Below are 17,272 nucleotides of genomic sequence, written 5' to 3' on the forward strand. Positions count from 1 at the left end.
ACCTGCATGTCTGAAGTTTATTTCCCAAATAAAAAGAAAATCTGCTAAAGTAGAAACATGGAGAGACAGAGAGGCTAACTAAATTGGCCTACTGTTTTCTTTCCCCTTTAGAAATCAGAATGGTCATTCAGTAAATAACCAGTGCCAGTTTCACAGATTCTTAGCAAAATGCTTCTAACAGTCCTGTATGTTTTGGGGTTATCAGGTGTTTTTTTTTTTTTTTTTTTTTAAGATTTTATTTATTTATTTGATAGATCACAAGTAGGCAGAGAGGCAGGCAGAGAGGGGGAAGCAGGCTCCCTGCTGAGCAGAGAGCTGGATGTGGGGCTTGATCCCAGGACCCTGGGATCACAGCCTGAGCTTAAGGCAGAGGCTTTAGCCCACTGAGCCACCCAGGTGCCCCCCCCTTTTTTGACAGATGAGGTCAGAGGTTACTTAAAATATCATTGTTAAATAGTCTATTTAGGGGTACCTGGGTGGCTCAGTTGGTTTAGCATGTGCCTACGGCTCAGGTCATGATCTTGGGGCTCCTGGGATCAAGGGTCCCTGCTCAGCACCAAGTCTGCTTCTCCCTCTCCCTCTGACCCTACCCTCCACTGGTCCTCTCTTTGCCTCTGCTCTCAAATAAATAAAATCTTTCAAAAAAAAAAAAAAGTCTATTGAGTATTTGAATGAAGACTTAATCATTTTAAGAACGAGGAAAGTAATTAAAAAAATTTGCTCATCCTATACATTCCCTAATTTGAGAACCAAAAATTTTATCATTCTGTGATAGAGAAAGTTAGTTGTACATTCCTTTTAAAAAAAAAAACTTTTAAAGTATTTTGTCAGAGAAATCGAGCGAGCGAGAGAGCATGCACAAGCAGGGGGAGCAGCAGGCAGAGAAGCAAGTTCCCTGCTGAGCAAGGAGCCTGACATGTAAGTTGATCCCACGACCCTGGGATCTTGACCCGTGAAGGCAGATACCTAACCAACCGAGCCACCCAGGAATCCCAGCCTTGAGAAGTTCTGTTCAGCAACTGTACTGTTCTACCCTGGTAAAATGGAAGCAGGTCATCAATCTCAGCCAGATGTCAACTTGTGGTTCTCCAGATAGTCTACCACTTCTTACTAATACAGCCTACCACAATGAAAAGACCCTACTTAGAGAGTAGCTGTCCTTGGAGGAAGTCATTTAACTTTTTTGGTCCTCAACTTTCACTCACATCTGTTAAAACACTATTCAAGGGCACCTGGCTGGCTCAGTCGGAGCAGCGTATCACTGTTGACCTCGGGGTTTTGAGTTTGAGGCTCATGGTGAAGAGATTAAATAAACCTAAAAAAACTCAGGAACAGAAATGGCTAAACTTCTTTAGTCTCCAATGCCTTCTACCATGTTAGTCTGATCCATTCCCATCTTAACATTCCTTGCAGGTGTATTATCACTTATTTAAGATTCTTACCTCTATGTTTACTTTTAGCCTTCCCATTTCCAAATTTTAGTCTTCTGCTTTTCCCCCAAACCATTTTCTAACAACCCAAACTCAGACGCTTTACTCTTCTCCTAGGACTTCTATGGAGTTATGTGTATTTTTCATTCACTGGCTAATCATTGTTTATTAGTTTGCCTCATTTTCCACTTATTGTCCTAGCATAATTATGGCTACCCTAATCATAATTTATTTTGTACATTAAAATGTTTCTATAGTGTATGCCTGACAGCAGAGAGTTTATACTGTATACAACAGTCAAAAACTCCTTTCATGACATACCTCTGCATTTTGTACAAAGTGCAGTCTTTTCATCCATATTAATTATGCACCCTACCCTCTCCAACCCTGTACCAAGCTCCTACATATCAAGATGTAACCATTGTGAACTGCTTTCCAGAGGCCAGATGAGGTCCCATATATATATATTCAAGGACTGTAGGCCAGAAAAGAGGCTGATGATTATTAAATATAGAAGACGATTTGCTAACAGTTAACATGTGGGAAAGAATATGGAAAGGAAAAACCTTACATTTAAGTTTTAAACTCTTAACACAAGGAAGTTCTAACAGACAGCCTAGTATAGTATCTTTAATGAGATGAAAAAATTAAAAAAAAAAAAAAAAAAAAAAGAAATAAAACCTAAACCCCCCCCCCACACACACAGAAATAAAACCTAAACCACACATACACACACAAAAAGAGATGAAAAGACTGACATCTTAAGTGAGGAATCTGCAGCACTAAACCTTCTCAAACTCAAGCTGAGGCCTTAAGGTAAATTACATGTTTTCATTTCTAGAGACTTCAAGTTTGTTTTTCTTTTTTTTTGGGGGGGGCAGGTGGGTGGAAGGAGGGAAAAGAGACCAAGCACCCACTGAGTTCATCCAACAAGAAGCCATAACTTTATTAATGATAGAAACAGTACAAATTTCAAACCAAGCTGCAGTTATTCTTTTGAAACACCAAAAAAAGTCCTCGTTTTCAGACGGTTACATTGTTAATTCCTGTAAGAAAAGAGATCATTAGAAGTAGTTAGAGGCAAATTAGGAATTCAGGCCCCTAAATATGAGGTAATTCGGAATAGGCTTTGGAATGAAGCTTCCTAAACTGGCTGATCTTAAGTACAGAAAATAAAGTCACCCCGAACTGGTCAGGGCTGAAGAAGGAATAAAGGCTTTGACACTTACCATAATAGCATTTACAATGTCATTACTGTTGTTCTTCAGGGCTCGGACTGCCTTTGCTCTTGACACATTTGCTTGTGACATGACCAATTCTATGTCCTTAACCTCTACACCGGTTTCATCAACCTAAGAGAAGGAAGAAAAACACAATAACCCAAAGAAAAATTCTGGTAGTTCTTTGGAGAAAGGAGTCTCTTAAATCTGGTTCTTTAATATAACTCAGAAACTATTTAAGTCAATTGAGTTCGAGAGCCTAGAGCAATGTAGAACGCACCCATCAATACGAGATAATACTGGGTGCCTGGGTGGCTCAGTCGGTTAAGCGTCTGCCTTTGGCTCAGGTCACGATCCTGGGGTCCTAGGACTGAACCCCAAGCAGCCCCAAGCTGCTTCTCCCTCTGCCTCTCTCTCATGGATAAATAACAAATTTGTATTACAAATAATAATATATTACATGTAATATTATAAATAAAATCTTAAACACAAAATACTATCTGGAGAGGATTAAAAGTATAAAAGATTTCCCTATATACCTCTTCCTCTTCACTCTCCTCTTGTACAGTTGGAGTCTGTGTGTTTTCTTGAATGTTTGAGACAGCTTCACCTTGAACTTTGAATTTCTCAGCAGCTGCCAGTTGTGCTTGCTGAGATAAATCCTCGATCTGCAGGGCAGAAAATACAGATGTGACAAGATCAATCTGCAGTAAGTGAAATAAATCATTTATATCTTTTCCAAACTCTTACTTTAAAGCTATTTCAGGTTAACTTACTATATAGCTTTAAATTATTTGCCCTAAGATTATGTTATCATTGTAGAGAGAGAACTAGTTTAGGTCTAAAGCAGTGATTCTCAACTGGGAGGTAATTTTGTCATCCAGGGACATCTACCAAATGTCTGGAGATTTTTTTGGTTATCGCATCTGGGCAGGATGCTGCTAAACATCTCTAACACTCAGGAAGGCCCCTCCCACAACAAGGAATTAACTGACCTCAAATTTCACACCAAAGAATTATCTAACTCTTGAATATCAATAGTGCTGAGGTTGAGAAACCCTGGTCTAGAGTGAGTCCAAGAAAACTTTTACCTTGGCTTCCCCAAAAACTATGTAGGTATCTGAAGCTGGGCTCTTGTAGACATCTGGTTTTGTGATGACAAAGAGGATATTCTTAGATTTCCGGATAGTGACTCTTGTAACCCCTGTTACCTGTCGAAGACCCAGTTTGGACATAGCCTAAGGAATAGAAAAGAACATCAGGTTTTCAACTTCTCCAGAAGCAGCTTCACAGGGGAACCTAGGTGGCTCAGTCGGTTGAATGTCCAACTCTTGATTTCAGCTCTTATCTCAGGGTTGTAAGATCAAGCCCTACACATCAGGCTCTGCACTTAGCAGGGATTCTGCTTCTCCCTTTACCTCTTCCCCTGCTCCTGCACACATTCTCTCACCCCAATAAATAATATCTTAAAAAAAGAAATAGCTTTAGGAGGTAAAGAACATAGTAATAACTATATCCAAAGTAAAGCCTTAACTGAGGGTTGCTGGAATGGAAGGGGGGTAGGGAGACGGGGTAACTGGGTTGACATTAAGGAGGGTACATGATGTAATGAGCACTGGGTATTACAGAAGACTGATGAATTGGGGCGCATGGGTGGCTTAGTCGGTTGGACGTCTGCCTTTGGCTCAGGTTGCGATCCTAGGACAGGATCGGGCCCCATATCGGGCTCCCTGAGTCTGCTTTTCCCTCTCCCTCTGACCCTCCTCCTGGCTTGTGCGGTCTCAAATAGATAAAATAAAATCTTAAAAAAAAAAAAAAACAAAAAAAAAAAACGACGAATCACTGACCTCTACTTCTGACACCAGTAATACATTAAATGTTAATTAAATGAAAAAAGGTAACAAAACAAATGAAAACAAAGCAAAGCCTTTTCCTAGGCTAACTTGATAATACAGAATTGGCTTCCAGGACTCCTGATTTTTTTTTTTGCCATAGTAATTTCTATCACTATAAATATGATTCTACCATTACAGTTCCCCCTCTCTAAAGCTGCTTCATCAGAACCTTTAATCCTTGTTCATAACTTAAAAACTTACCTTCCGTGCCTTCTTTTCACTCCGGCTCTGTTTTGCTTTACTGACTGGTTCTTCGTCAATTTCAGCGGCTGCTGCCAGCTGAAGAAAGAAAACAGCTATGAGTAAACTGGGACATAAGGCCTAGATATCACAATCCCCATGAGGTTTTCCCTTTATGAAGGTTCACCGTTCCAAATACTGAAGTCAGCTTCTCTGATCAACCCTTGTTCTTCAATGCTTCTTTGACTCAAGTACTCTGACCAACAAGTAGGAGAACACCCACCTGGGCTTGCTGTGTGGTTGCCTGTGTGGAATCCTGTTCCTCAAGCTCTGGTACTGATTCATCACTGTCAGATTCTGTTCCAGACCCTGAGATGACAAATTTAACTTTTACTATTTTACAGTAGATTATAAGGAAAAGACACCTCACCACAGCCTATGTGGACTAGAGGTCACTGGCTTATACTAGACCTCACAAAGTTAAATGTAAACCAACCGACTTGTATGAAGTCAGCTTGACAGCCTCCAACTCAGCCATAAACTAGTGTGTACACATCCATTAAAGACCCAGCCCCAGAAATAAGAGGTAATTACTAGTTATAGCCAAGCAATTTATAAAGAGTAACTGTTTCCTTTCTCTTAAGGTCTTCACTTGGCACAGGCCAATACCAAGGACCTATGTAACTCCAAATTCTACCCGATAGCCCAACCATCTCCAAAAGGTTATGGCAGACAAAGTTATCTCCAGATACATTTAAATGAAAAAACAGTAAGATCACACTGTGGAGGCAGACCAGGGAGGACACTTTCCCCTCATCCTTACACTGAGCTGGGGAAGGCCAGAAGCAGTTGTGTACACACATTTAGCCTTGTTTTCAAACCACTTACCCTAGCAATTTGGTTTCATCAACATAGCCTGAAGATTCTCAAAGACTGCCAACCTACAGTTCTAACAGTCACCTCTGTTAGAGCCTGTCCTGTGACCTCTCCCCTTTCTTCCAAATATAATTCACATATTTTAAGTTTATCTCAGTCAAAATGCCAAGCATCAATAAAGAGAGAAATACTGAGAGAAAAAAGCAGACACCTGCACCATTCTCAGGCTAGGAAAAAAGTCTTGAAAAGGGAGTCCCCTGGGCACTGGTCATCACTGAATCTAAATCATGAAAAGAAATTCAAATAGTTCTGTATTTCCCAACATTTTAGCAAATCCCAGGCCCAGGGACAAGGTTAGTTATGTGGTAGAGATTAGAGCAAATTAAAAGGTCTAATAGGTCTTGGTTTTCAATGTCAGATCATTCAGGGAAAAAGATGGCAGATCCAGGGTTAGCTTGGACCATATTATACAAGATGATACAAAACAGACTATCTGAGGTGATGAAAACCAAGATTGATTCACATTCCTAGAGCTTTTGCATTTAAAACTATCGTTCTATGTTCTACGTCCAAACACAAGCAGATACACTGGAGAAAGCGGCGCATCCTAGGGTTAGTACGGTGGGTAGCCCCAGGAGGGGTGTGGGCGACACACCATGCACACAGCAAACCAAGGCAAATACCCTTGTTGTTCTTCAGAACAGGCTGCTTGGCAGAGGGGGTTGGGGCAGGGATCCCAGCAGGTTTGGGGGTGGGCATGTTGACGAGGACCGACTGGAAAGGCAGTCCCCCCGAGATTGGTTCCGGGGGAATCAGAGGCGGCAGCTCATCCTCATCAGCAGGGGCTGAGGGCTTACAGGGTGATTCCAGCACCAGCCCAGGTGAGGACGGCAGAAATTGCTGTTTAGGAAGCAGAGGGGGAACTGGGGAGGGAGCGAGAGGCAGAGAGACTGATGGGGTGGGTGCTGGAGGGATAGATGCTGATCCAGCTTTAGGAAGGACCTTCTCAGAGGAAACTGTTGCTAGAGGAGTAGATGTCACAGACTCAAGAGGAAGAGTCAAAGGGCTCTTTGGGGAATGGGCAGAATCTTTGCTTTTTAATGGAGAAACAGGAAGGGTTTTGGGAGCCTTTGAAGAGGCTTTCTGAGCAGAGACTGTCAGGGGGGCTGGAGCCATTGTAGGAAGGGGTCCTTTAGTACCATTCTTAGCTGAAGGATCTGGGCACACAGGAGGTGAAGTAGCAGAACTCTTCTTGGCCAGTGGAGCTTTCTCAGAGGGAGCTGTGACAGCTGGTATACTTTTTGGAGCTGGGGCAACAAGTCCTGCTTTGAGAGCTGTGGAGCCTTTCTTTACTGGTAGGCCTTTAGAAGCCAGAGGGGCAATGGACCCCAGGGAACATGTGACTGAAACTGGAGAGGTAGGGGCCTCTTTGGGTGAGGGAGGACTCTCAGATGAGGGAGTGGGGGTACCTTTGGATGGGGTAGCTGGGGCTCTCTTGGGGGATGGAGTTCCTCCTGGGATTCTTTTGGAGGATGGAGTTGCTGAGGTCCCTTTCGGGGCTGGGGCTGCCGGAGACTCTCTGGAGGAAGGAGTCACAGCTGGGGGAGTGGATGGCCCCTTGGGAGATGGGATTCCTGGAGCCCCTTTGGGGGTTGGAGTTTCCAGAGACTCTTTAGGGGAAGGAGTCACAGCTGAGGGAGTAAGGGACCCTTTGAGAGATGGGGCACCTGGGGCTTTTTTTGAGGAAGGAGCAACAGCTGGGGGAGTGGAAGTCTCTTTAGGGGAAAGGGTTGCTGGGCCCCCTTTGGGGGAGGGAGGAGCCACAGGTGGAGCAGTGGGGGGCCCTTTGGGAGGTGGAGTAGCTGGGGCTCTTTTGGGGGCTGGAGTTGCTTGAGACTCTTTGGGGGAGGGATGAGCTACAGTGAGGCTCCCTTTTGGAGGCTGGGTAGCTGGGGACTCTCTGGGGGAGGAAGGAGCCCCGGGTGGGGGAGTGGAAGTCTCTTTAGGGGATGGGGTTGCTTGGCCCCCTTTAGGAGATGGAGTTGCTGGAGCTCTTTTGGGGCCTGGAGCTGCCTGGGACCTTTTGGGAGAGGGAGGAGCCACAGCTGGGGGAGTGGAGGCCCCTCTGGGAGGTGGGGTAGCTGGAACTCTTTTGGACACTGAAGTTGCTTGAGACTCTTTGGGGGAGGGAGGAGCCACAACTGGGGGAGTGGAAGTCTCTTTAGGGGATAGGGTTGCTTGGGACTCTTTGGAAGAGGAAGGAGCCATAACTTGGGGGGTGGAGGCCCCTCTGGGAGGTTGAGTAGCTGGGGACTCTTTGGGGGAGGAAGGAGTCATAGCTGGGGGAATGGAGGTCTCTTTAGCAGATGGGGTTGCTGGACCCCCTTTGGGGGAGGTAGGAGCCATAGATGGGGCAGTGGGGGGCCCTTTGGGAGAGGAAGGAGTCACAACTGCGGGAATGGTCTCTTTAGCAGATGGGGTTGCTGGGCCCCCTTTGGGAGATGGAGTAGTTGGGGCTCTTTTGGGAGATTGGGTAGCTGGGCACACTTTGGGGGAGGAAGGAGCCACAGCTGGGGGAGTGGAGTTTTTAGGAGATGGGGTTCCTGGGCCCCCCTTGGGAGATGGAGTAGTTGGGGCTCTTTTGGGAGATTGGGTAGGTGGGCACTCTTTGGGGGAGGAAGGAGCCACAGCTGGGGGAGTGTTCTCTTTAGGGGATGGAGCAGTTGAGGCTCTTTTGGGAGACTGGGTAGCTGGGCACTCTATGGGAGTTGACTGAGACCCTTTGGGGGAGGAAGGAGCCACAGCTGGGGGAGTGGAGGTCTCTTTAGGGGATGGGGTTGCTGGGCTCCCTTTGGGGGAAGGAGGAGCCACAGGTGGGGCAGTGGGGGCCCCTTTGGGAGATGGAGTAGTTGGGGCTCTTTTGGGAGACTGGGTAGCTGGGCACTCTTTTTGGGAGGAAGGAGCCACACCTGGGGGAGTGGAGGTCTCTTTAGGGGATGGGGTTGCTGGGCCCCCTTTGGGAGAGGGAGGAGTCACAGCTGAGGGAGCAGAGGTCTCCTTAGGGGATGGAGTTGCTGGGCCCCCTTTGGGAGTGGGAGGAGCCACAGCTGGGGCAGTGGGGGTCCCTTTGGGAGATGGAGTAGCTGGGACTCTTTTGGGGGGAGTTGCTTGAGACTCCTTGGGAGAGGGAGGAGGCACAGCTTGGGAGGTGGGGGCCTCTCTGGGAGGTTGGGTAGGTGGGGACTTTTTGGGAGAGGAAGAAGTCATAGCTGGGGGAGTGGAGGCCTCTTCAAGGGATGGGGTTGCTGTGACCCCTTTGGGAGATGGAGTCATTGGGGTTCTTTTGGGGGCTGGAGTTGCCTGAGACCCTTTGGGGGAGGGAGGAGTCACAGCTGGGGGAGTGGAGGTCTCTTCAGGGAATGGGGTTGCTTGGCCCCCTTTGGGGGAGGGAGGAGCCACAGGTGGGGCAGTGGGGGGCCCTTTGGGAGATGGAGTAGTTGGGGCTCTTCTGGGGGCTGGAGTTGCTTGGGACTCTTTGGGAGAGGGAGGGGCCACAGCTTGGGGGCTGGGGGTCCCTCTGGGGGAGGAAGGAGTCACTGCTGGGTCCCCTTTGGGGGATGAAGGAGCCACAGCTGAGGCAGTGGGGGTCCCTTTGGGAGATGGAGTAGCTGGGGCTCTTTTGGGGGCTGGAGCTGCTTGTGACTTTTTGGAGGATGAAGTTGCTGGGGATCCTTTGGGGGAGGAAGGAACTATAGCTGGGGGAGTGAAGGCCTCTTTGGGAGGTGGGGAATCTGGGGTCTCTTTGGGGGAAAGTATGGGGGAATACTTCTTGGCCAGTGACCCTTTAGGGACTTGAAAAGAAAGACTGGCCTCTGGAAGAAAGGACGCTTCAACTGAAGAAATAGGGGAGGAGTGATTTCCAGCAGGAGTATCAGGGATAGCAGGAACACTTTTCGAAAGAGGAGAAAGAGTTAAGGTAGTAGAAGGAGCTGAACCCTTCTTGGTTGGACGTCTTTTAGTTTGAGGAGACACACTAGTCCCTAAAGGAGATGGAGAGTCAGCTAAGTAAGTTCCTTTTGAAGATGCATTAACAGAAGCACAAGCACCAGAGTCCTTGGTTGGGTGCCCTTCAGGAGAGGAAGCCACAGGTGCCAATGCTGAGGTATGAGAAATACCGTGAACTTTCTTTGCACCTTGAGGATGAAGAGAGGGAAAGGGCTCAGACTTGGGAATTTCTGGGGCTAGTGCTATGGCAGCTGGAAAAACAGAAACATTCTGGGGGGATAAAGTCACAGCTGGAGCCACAGGACAACTTTCAGAGACTGGAAGAACCACAGGTAAAGTAGGAGTGGAACTACCCTTCTTACCTGGATGGCTTTTATGAGATAGAGAGACATCTAGAAAGGGACTGGCTGTAGTGGAGGTACCTTTAGTAACTGCAGGAGCCACTTCCGCAGTAGCGACACGTTCCAGAGGAAATGTAGCTATGCTTGGGGTGGTGAGAGAACTTTTGAGAGGCAGACTACTGGGGTCTGTCTTGATTATAGAGGCTGGGGAGTTAACACCCAGAGGAGAGGGAGCAGTACTTGCTGACATAACTACAGGGAGAGGCTCTACAAGGCTTTTCTTTGCTAAGGAGGCTTCAGGAGAAAGAGCTATCTCCAGAGATGATGATATACTTTGGGGAGAGGGGGGATTTTTGGGGGTTGCCAGTACTAATGGTATTAGAGTCGAGTCTTTCTTGGTAGGGAGTCCTGCCTGTTCTGGTGACACAGGGGCTCCAAGAGGAGAGGGAAGTTCAGTTTGGCTATTTCCTTGTTTTGGTAACTTTACCAATGCTGATGTAGGGAGACCTTTGGGGTTCTCAGAGAATGAGAAAGGAGGGGGGACTGGTATTCCCAGAGGGGTTACTTGAGGAGTAGAAAGCTCTTTGGGAGCCCCAGGAGCCATAACCGAGGCAGTGAGGGAAGCTGAGTCCTTATTACTTATGGGATCTGATGAAACTGGAGACGACATGCAAGTAGCTACCTCAAGGGTAGTAGGTGTCGCAGAAATTGTGGAGGGGTTAGTCATAACGAATGGGATAGTTCCAACAGAAGAAACAGGAGCTTCTTTCAAGCTCGGACTCCCTGGAGGAGGAGGAATTTGGGTCACCAAAGGCTGACGAGGAGTGGCATTAGGAGAGCCTTTCAGAATGAGACAGGCTGTAGGAGATAATGGAGAAGAGGTGGCTATGTTTGATGAGCCAGAAGGACTGAAGGAAGCTATACCAGTGACAGCAGGGGGATCTTTCTCAATAGAAAGAGCCAGAGGGGAAGCTGGAGCCCCCGAAGTAGAAGCCACCTCATTTCTGGAAGGAAGTGGAGGAATTACGGATCTCTGAGAAGGGTAAGAGGCCCCAGTGGGAGAATGAGCTGCAGAAATGGCATCCACTTTAGGATTTGACAGAACATTAGGACCTGTTTGACCTAAGGGTCGAACAGGAGAATCAAGAGAACCCTGATGTAAAGGTGCTAGATGAGAGCCCAGAGAAGTGAGGAAAACTGGAGTGACACTGGGAGCCACAGATATAGACTGGGTTGAAAGAGGTAATGTAGCAGGTGAATTAAGGGGTCCCTTTACACTGAGGCTTTCAGGGTTTTGTGGAGAAGTCAGAGCTGAGGAAACAGGGATGCCTTTGAACTGAGGGGGAGTGATGGCTGCGGGAGTGGTAGGTGGCATTTGAGGACATGCGGCTGCTCCAGACTGAACAGAGGCCAAGGGAGTTCCAAGATGGGAAGGAACAGCACTGACTATACCTGGAGGGATAGGTGTGCCTTTTAGATTAGGGCCTACTTGCATGGGAATTTGAATAGAAGAGGTCTTTGGTTCTGAGCAAACAATGGGAGTTGACAGAGATGTTACTGACCCTGACTCAGCCCCAGCAATCAAAGGAGGTGAATTAAGAGGGTTCAGTGGATAAGCAGAGCTCTTTTGAACTGAGTGGGGAGCCAAGGCCACCAGAGCCAAGGGAGCTGAAGAGGAATGGGCATCTTTCACAGCTGGAGTTATCATGGGAGAGGCCAGAGCTAAGGCAGCTGGGGAGATGGGAGGCCCTATTAGGTTTGGTAGGAAAACTGGGGTGTCAGTGGGGGAGGGGGCAACTCCCAAAGGAAGGATTGTTCCAGAGGATGATTGTGGAAAAGGAGATTCAAAAGGGGTTGAGACAACACTAGAGGGAGGAAGGAATGGGGAAGCCTGGTTAGGGGTTGCCAGAGGGCATTGTTGGGGGGCCAGGGAGCAAGGAGGGGGTAGGGTAGATTCAGGCTGCCTTAAGGCAGCAGTGACACTCAAGGCTGAAGACACAGGAAGCACAGCTGGAGGAGAAAAGCAAAAAAGGGGATAAAGAAGGAAAGGGAAGGAAAAAAACAAAGGTGAGTTATGCAGCCCAAGTTGGTACAACATGCCTCACAGGAAACACGGAATTTTTAATCCGAGGATGAAAGTCACCGCACAGGATTAGACAAAGGTGACAGGCAACAGCAACCTTCCCCAAATATACTTCAGTGGTTGATTAAGAATACATCCCTCTCCCCATCTCCCACACTTCCCAAGTTCTACACCCCCCCACAAGCAAACTATTTTAAGGTGGAGATAACAGTCTAAGCAGCCTATTAGTCTCTAAATGGGGAGCACAGGCTTAGGAGTGGGTTGGGAACAGCATGCTTTCCACCCTTTCCCAGATGTGCCCTCCTTTCCCTCCTTGAATGAACCCAAAGTCTTTCTTACAGGCCATAGAATACCAGTAGAATAGACGTTCTACTGTCAAGGATCACGAACTAACTGAAACAGATCCCGAAAATTGGAACAAGGCAGGCAGTGAGTGCTGATAATGATGGGGAGCCGGAACTGAATGAAAAACAAAAACAAAAAAACAACCCTCCCCTCACCCCTGCAACAAACCAAGTCTTTATATTATGCTCAGGCTTTCACTAGGTCAAGAAAAACTTGACTCTTAGAATAAAGTTTTAGGGGGTACCTGGGTGGCTCAGTGGGTTAAAGCCTCTGCCTTCAGCTCAGGTCATGATCCCAGAGTCCTGGGATTGAGCCCCACATTGGGCTCTCTGCTCAGCAGGGAGCCTGTTTCCCCAGCTCGCTCTCTGCCTGCCTCTCTGCCTACTTGTGATCTCTGTCAAATAAATAAATAAAATCTTAAAAAGAAAAAAAAAAAGAATAAAGTTTTAGGAAGGTGGTGTTGACATACAATTCTGTGTAAGTATTAAATACTAAGTCACTTTGCCTCCCTATGCCTCAGTTTACCTACTGACCCCCCAAAAAAAACCAACCACAAATGGGTTGTATTTCATAATGTCTACACACTTTCCTAGGTATTGTTAGCTCTTCAGACATCAATTTAAGATGAATTAGACTGCTAGAGAGAAAGCTTAGTCACAAGGGTAAGGGCTGTATTATGAAACTGTAGGCCAACTTGTTAAACCAGACTGTGGTTCTATTTTGGAAGTAGGGAATTGGAGTGGAGAATACACTGGCTCTCCACCCCTTAATCTGGATAAGTATGTCATTCTGCCAAAATAGACCAATGTTCAGCACTACAGTAAAGCTCAGTAGATTTCCTGAATGATAAAAACTCACAATTTATTCAACCACTAATTCTAGTTAGAGTATCCAACTCCAGAAAGGACAGGTGGCTCAACCAGATTTTCCTGGAGAGTTGGTAGGTAAAAATCTCACGATTAAAGGGCAAATGCCTCCAAACATATGAATCAGAATTTGAAACTTAGAATGTTTTCCTCTAACTGGACTTCCAAGATGGTTAGTTAAAGCCCAATTTACTTGCTTTAGACACCATAACCAACTCCTTGGGCTTGTTTTCACATTCGTTATAACAACTACCTAATTAAGAAAAAATTCAGCGTTTTACCACTGGCCCTCCCTTAATATTACTAAACCTACTGTGCAAGCTCTAACTATTCAGAAATAAGCTTAACAGCACTAAGGATGACTTCAGAAGCAAATGGCATGAGGCTTGAAACAAATTCATCTAAATTTCAGTTTCCACATTTGTAAAATCAAGTTGTTCAATAAGGTTTTGATTAGTATTGAATTATAGGATCTTTTAGAGATTAGTCCTTTATTTTCTCTTTCCATTAAGTCCCCTGTACCTCAAGGATTTCATATAGCTTGTTCACTAGCTTAGAGGCCCATTCCTTTTTCTTTTCTAGCAGCTGTATTAATCCCCTCAGCTGCTAAAATCAGACAGGTGGGGAGAGAGAACCTCAATGCTTTCAACTATAAGCAACTCTATTTTAAGTCCAGAAGGGGAAAGGAATTGCTTAAGTGACAGGTGGGGTTGGGAAAAAAAAAAAAAAAGTTTATAGTAAGAAAAAGTGAGGATGGAAGTTACGGCCTGAAGATTCTCTTCATTTATTTCAGCACAACTGACACAGCAAGAACATCATTAAATATTTTTTCACTACACCCTCTCAAGTTTTCTAGAGAAGTATTTTAACGAGAATTTGAAACCTGCCTTTATACTATGTTTATATCCATTAATTTCAAAGCTGAAGAGCAGTCAAAGGAAAACTTTATTTCAATCTTGGGTTCCAGGCAAGCTGTTGATTCCAGCACACTATAAACATCTTAGTACCAACTGGTAAAATAAGTGAACCAACCCAGCAGGGCCCTGCGGCCCAGTAAGACACATTTACCACCAGCACACATCTCATCCAGACATGTGACGAAGGCACAATGCCAAGCTCTGCCATCTAAAACCTTGATGCAACTTGCTGGCTGCATCTTCACAAAGCTCAGGTCTCCTTGGCCTGCAAGTGTGTCATCCAGTTCCAATAGGTAAGAATCACTGAGCCCCCTCCCTGCTCAGTTTTACTGTGAGTTGAGGGCTCCCCAGTACGACCTATGAGGTAGTTGCCATAATCTACAATGCAGGCCTGGGAGCCTTTTATGCTCTCAGATCTTAAATATCTCTTTATAGTCCATTCCTTAATGAAGTCCCTCCAGGACGGCAGTTAGCATCACCGATTCTCCTCCCTGGTAAAGCTACAGCCATCTTTAATGAGTTAACTCTGAAAAAACCAAGGGTATTCCATTTGCCATTTTACCCACCAAATGGTCTTAGGGTCAGTCTTAAAATTTTAATGAACAGTAAGGGGACTAGGGGAACCTACCTGTCTCAGCCTGGGGCTGTGGCAACTCCTGCTCTGTAGCAGGGACGGTTTCTGTGGCTTCACCAGGCATTTCTGAAGGGAATAAAAAGGAGGCCTGAATTGACTGGGATCCGTTCTGCTGCCCAACCCAGAGTCAAATATTCTTAAAAACTCTGCGAAGGGCTGTTAAGGAGGAAAAAAAAAAAAATTACGAGGATGTTTCAGGACAATCCTCCCCAAAGCTGCTGGGAATAGGTAAGAAATAAGACGTGACTCTCAGATCTCGGATCAAGCTAATCACCTTCTACCTCTGTTTACTCCGCAGAGAACGAACCTTCAATGGCCAAGGGGTTCCTTTTATTCTACACTCCAAACCCCACAGAGGCAACACTCAGCACTGCGTTCTCAACCCCAGGGAGAGGATCCCGGTCTGGCTCGCGACCGCGGGTGACTTCAGACGCTAGCCTGCACCACCTCCTACACTCACGCCGCCTGGGCTGGGACCACCAGGTCTCCTGTTTGCCGGACTTTCGGGAACCAGGAGGGGAAAGAGAGTGCCTAAAGTCCCAACACTCACTTGTCACAATTAAGAACGGCGTGTGTGTGTGTGCGCGCGCGCGGGGGTGGGGTGTTCCAAGGCTGTGACCCCCTTAACCTCTTTTGGGTTCTCGTGAAGCCGTTCCCAACACCACACACACTCCGCTTCCGCCCCCACATCGCAACGGCTCTATGTCGCCAGCCCTGTCCTCCAGGCGCGGCAGGCGGCCCTTCTACCCTGCTTTTGCCAGGACATCAACCGCAGACCCCATTTTGTCCGGAGGCCCCAAGGCCACACTTCCCAGGGCCAAGTAGGAACCCAGCAGCCCCATAAAGCCTCCAACTCCCCTTAGCTCCTAGTCTCTGGGGCGGCTTAGTCCGCAAGAAAGGAGGATGGCTGCGGATAGAGAGTTTCGGCAAAGACAGGACTTACTGTGCGGGGGACGCGGAACCAAGATGGCGGCAGAAAGAGAGCGAGCGAGAGCGTGACCCACGCCTGTTGCAGAAGGAAGCCTGGCGGAGGGGGCGGGACCAGGATCCGATTCCGGGTCAGGAGCTGCCCGCAGTCACTTCCTTTGAGTGACCCGTCCTACTGTTCCCGGACGGGGGTGGTGACGAGGTCTAAATAAGGGTAAGAATTCGGAACAGGGCGCGCTGGATTGGCAGGAACCTCAACCTCGAGCCGTGCACTCCTTAGATAGCCGACTCCTTCCCGTCCCCTGAGTCGAGGCATTTTTGATACCCGAAAGGAAAGTGTAGTCAGAGAAGCAACCTCTGCCCTTTGGTCAGTAAAGTAGCCACAGCGGTATTATAGTGACTTTTTGATTTCCCTTTTTCAACTAATGCAGGGAAATAGGAGATACTAAATAATATCGAACGCCACAGATTGTAGTCACATCATTGTAAGATAGCAGTGACTGAGGTTAACCCTCAATTATTTTATTTTTGGAATACACAATTTAGATCGATGTTGAAACTATTAGATTACACTCCTCAGAGAAAAGCGCATAGGCATATATACAATTCTTTTTGCCTGCTGTTTTGGGAAAATAGATATCCCGAAACTCATCCATGCTAGTAGTCCCAGACCCCAAGTTAAGAACTCTTGCTTTACACTGTAAATATTCCTGAGAGTAGAATGTAAATTAAGTGGTTTGTTAATGAAAAGGCCAGGGGTCCTGATCCCCTAGCCCCAATCTCAGCCCTACAAAAAGACTCAACAAATACATTACCTAAACCAGCAAAACTATTTGAACTAAAGGCTTTAGGACAATTGTGGCTGCCTTTTAAGGGAAGCAGTGACGTTATGCTCTAAAAACTATTTTGAAGTGAGGATTAGTGAATTAGGATTAAATGAAATAGTGGAGTTTACCAGGAATGAGAAATTCTGAAATTTTTTTCAGATAGGGGAGGCAATATTGTGGAATGATTAAGAACATGAACTCTGTAAGGGTGCCTGGCTTGCTCAGTTGGAAGTGCATGCAACTCTTGATCTCAGGTTCATGAGTTCAAGCCCTATGCTGGGTGTAGAGATCAATTAAATAAACTTAAAACACACACACACATACACAGAACATGGACTCTAGCTATACTTGTCTGAATCACAGCTTTGTCACCTCATAGTGACCTTGGGCAATTTAATTAACCAGTTTGTGCCTCAGTTTCCCCATCTAAAAATGGGGATATAGTAGCTACTTGATAGGATTGTTAGGAAGATTAGGTAATATATGTACATTGCTTGGAAAGTGCTTACTATTATTTTTTCTAAGTAAGTGTGTGATCTGGAAGATTTGTCAGTGCAGTCCATTTAACTTCAGAAGAAAGAGCCAGCAATAGTCAATCATCTTCATAGACAAGTAAAGCTATTTTGACCATTTCACTTTCTTTTCCATCAAGCCCACTGACTCTTCTCTCTGTTGTTAATGACTAAGGAAGGATGTATTTTCTTTCTTTGGATTTTTTGGGCAAGT

At 46.3% G+C, this 17,272-nt stretch overlaps 1 protein-coding gene across 4 annotated transcripts; it reads right to left on the bottom strand.

Annotated features, from left to right (window-relative positions):
* Positions 1-2,351: 2,351 nt before the first annotated feature.
* On the bottom strand, positions 2,352-15,865 carry NACA (nascent polypeptide associated complex subunit alpha). 4 transcript variants are annotated; one of them, XM_032874502.1, is made up of 11 exons: positions 15,736-15,865; positions 14,787-14,858; positions 9,198-11,957; positions 8,800-9,149; positions 6,285-7,506; positions 5,009-5,094; positions 4,747-4,824; positions 3,742-3,888; positions 3,190-3,318; positions 2,660-2,782; positions 2,352-2,476 (listed from the first exon to the last, which is right to left on the bottom strand). In XM_032874502.1, exons 2-11 carry the CDS (start codon positions 14,854-14,856, stop codon positions 2,462-2,464), a joined length of 4,980 nt encoding a protein of 1,659 aa, XP_032730393.1. In that variant the 5' UTR covers positions 14,857-14,858; positions 15,736-15,865; the 3' UTR covers positions 2,352-2,461. The 4 variants fall into 4 exon arrangements, with proteins under 4 accessions (XP_032730393.1, XP_032730394.1, XP_032730395.1 ...); XM_032874503.1 differs by having other exon boundaries at positions 14,787-14,948; positions 15,736-15,855; XM_032874504.1 differs by lacking the exons at positions 6,285-7,506; positions 8,800-9,149; positions 9,198-11,957 and having other exon boundaries at positions 15,736-15,855.
* Between the last annotated feature and the right edge of the window lie 1,407 nt (positions 15,866-17,272).

The sequence above is a fragment of the Lontra canadensis genome, unplaced genomic scaffold, assembly GCF_010015895.1.
Source record: "Lontra canadensis isolate GAN:19392208 unplaced genomic scaffold, GSC_riverotter_1.0 scaffold53, whole genome shotgun sequence".
In the NCBI taxonomy this organism is placed as follows: domain Eukaryota; kingdom Metazoa; phylum Chordata; class Mammalia; order Carnivora; family Mustelidae; genus Lontra; species Lontra canadensis.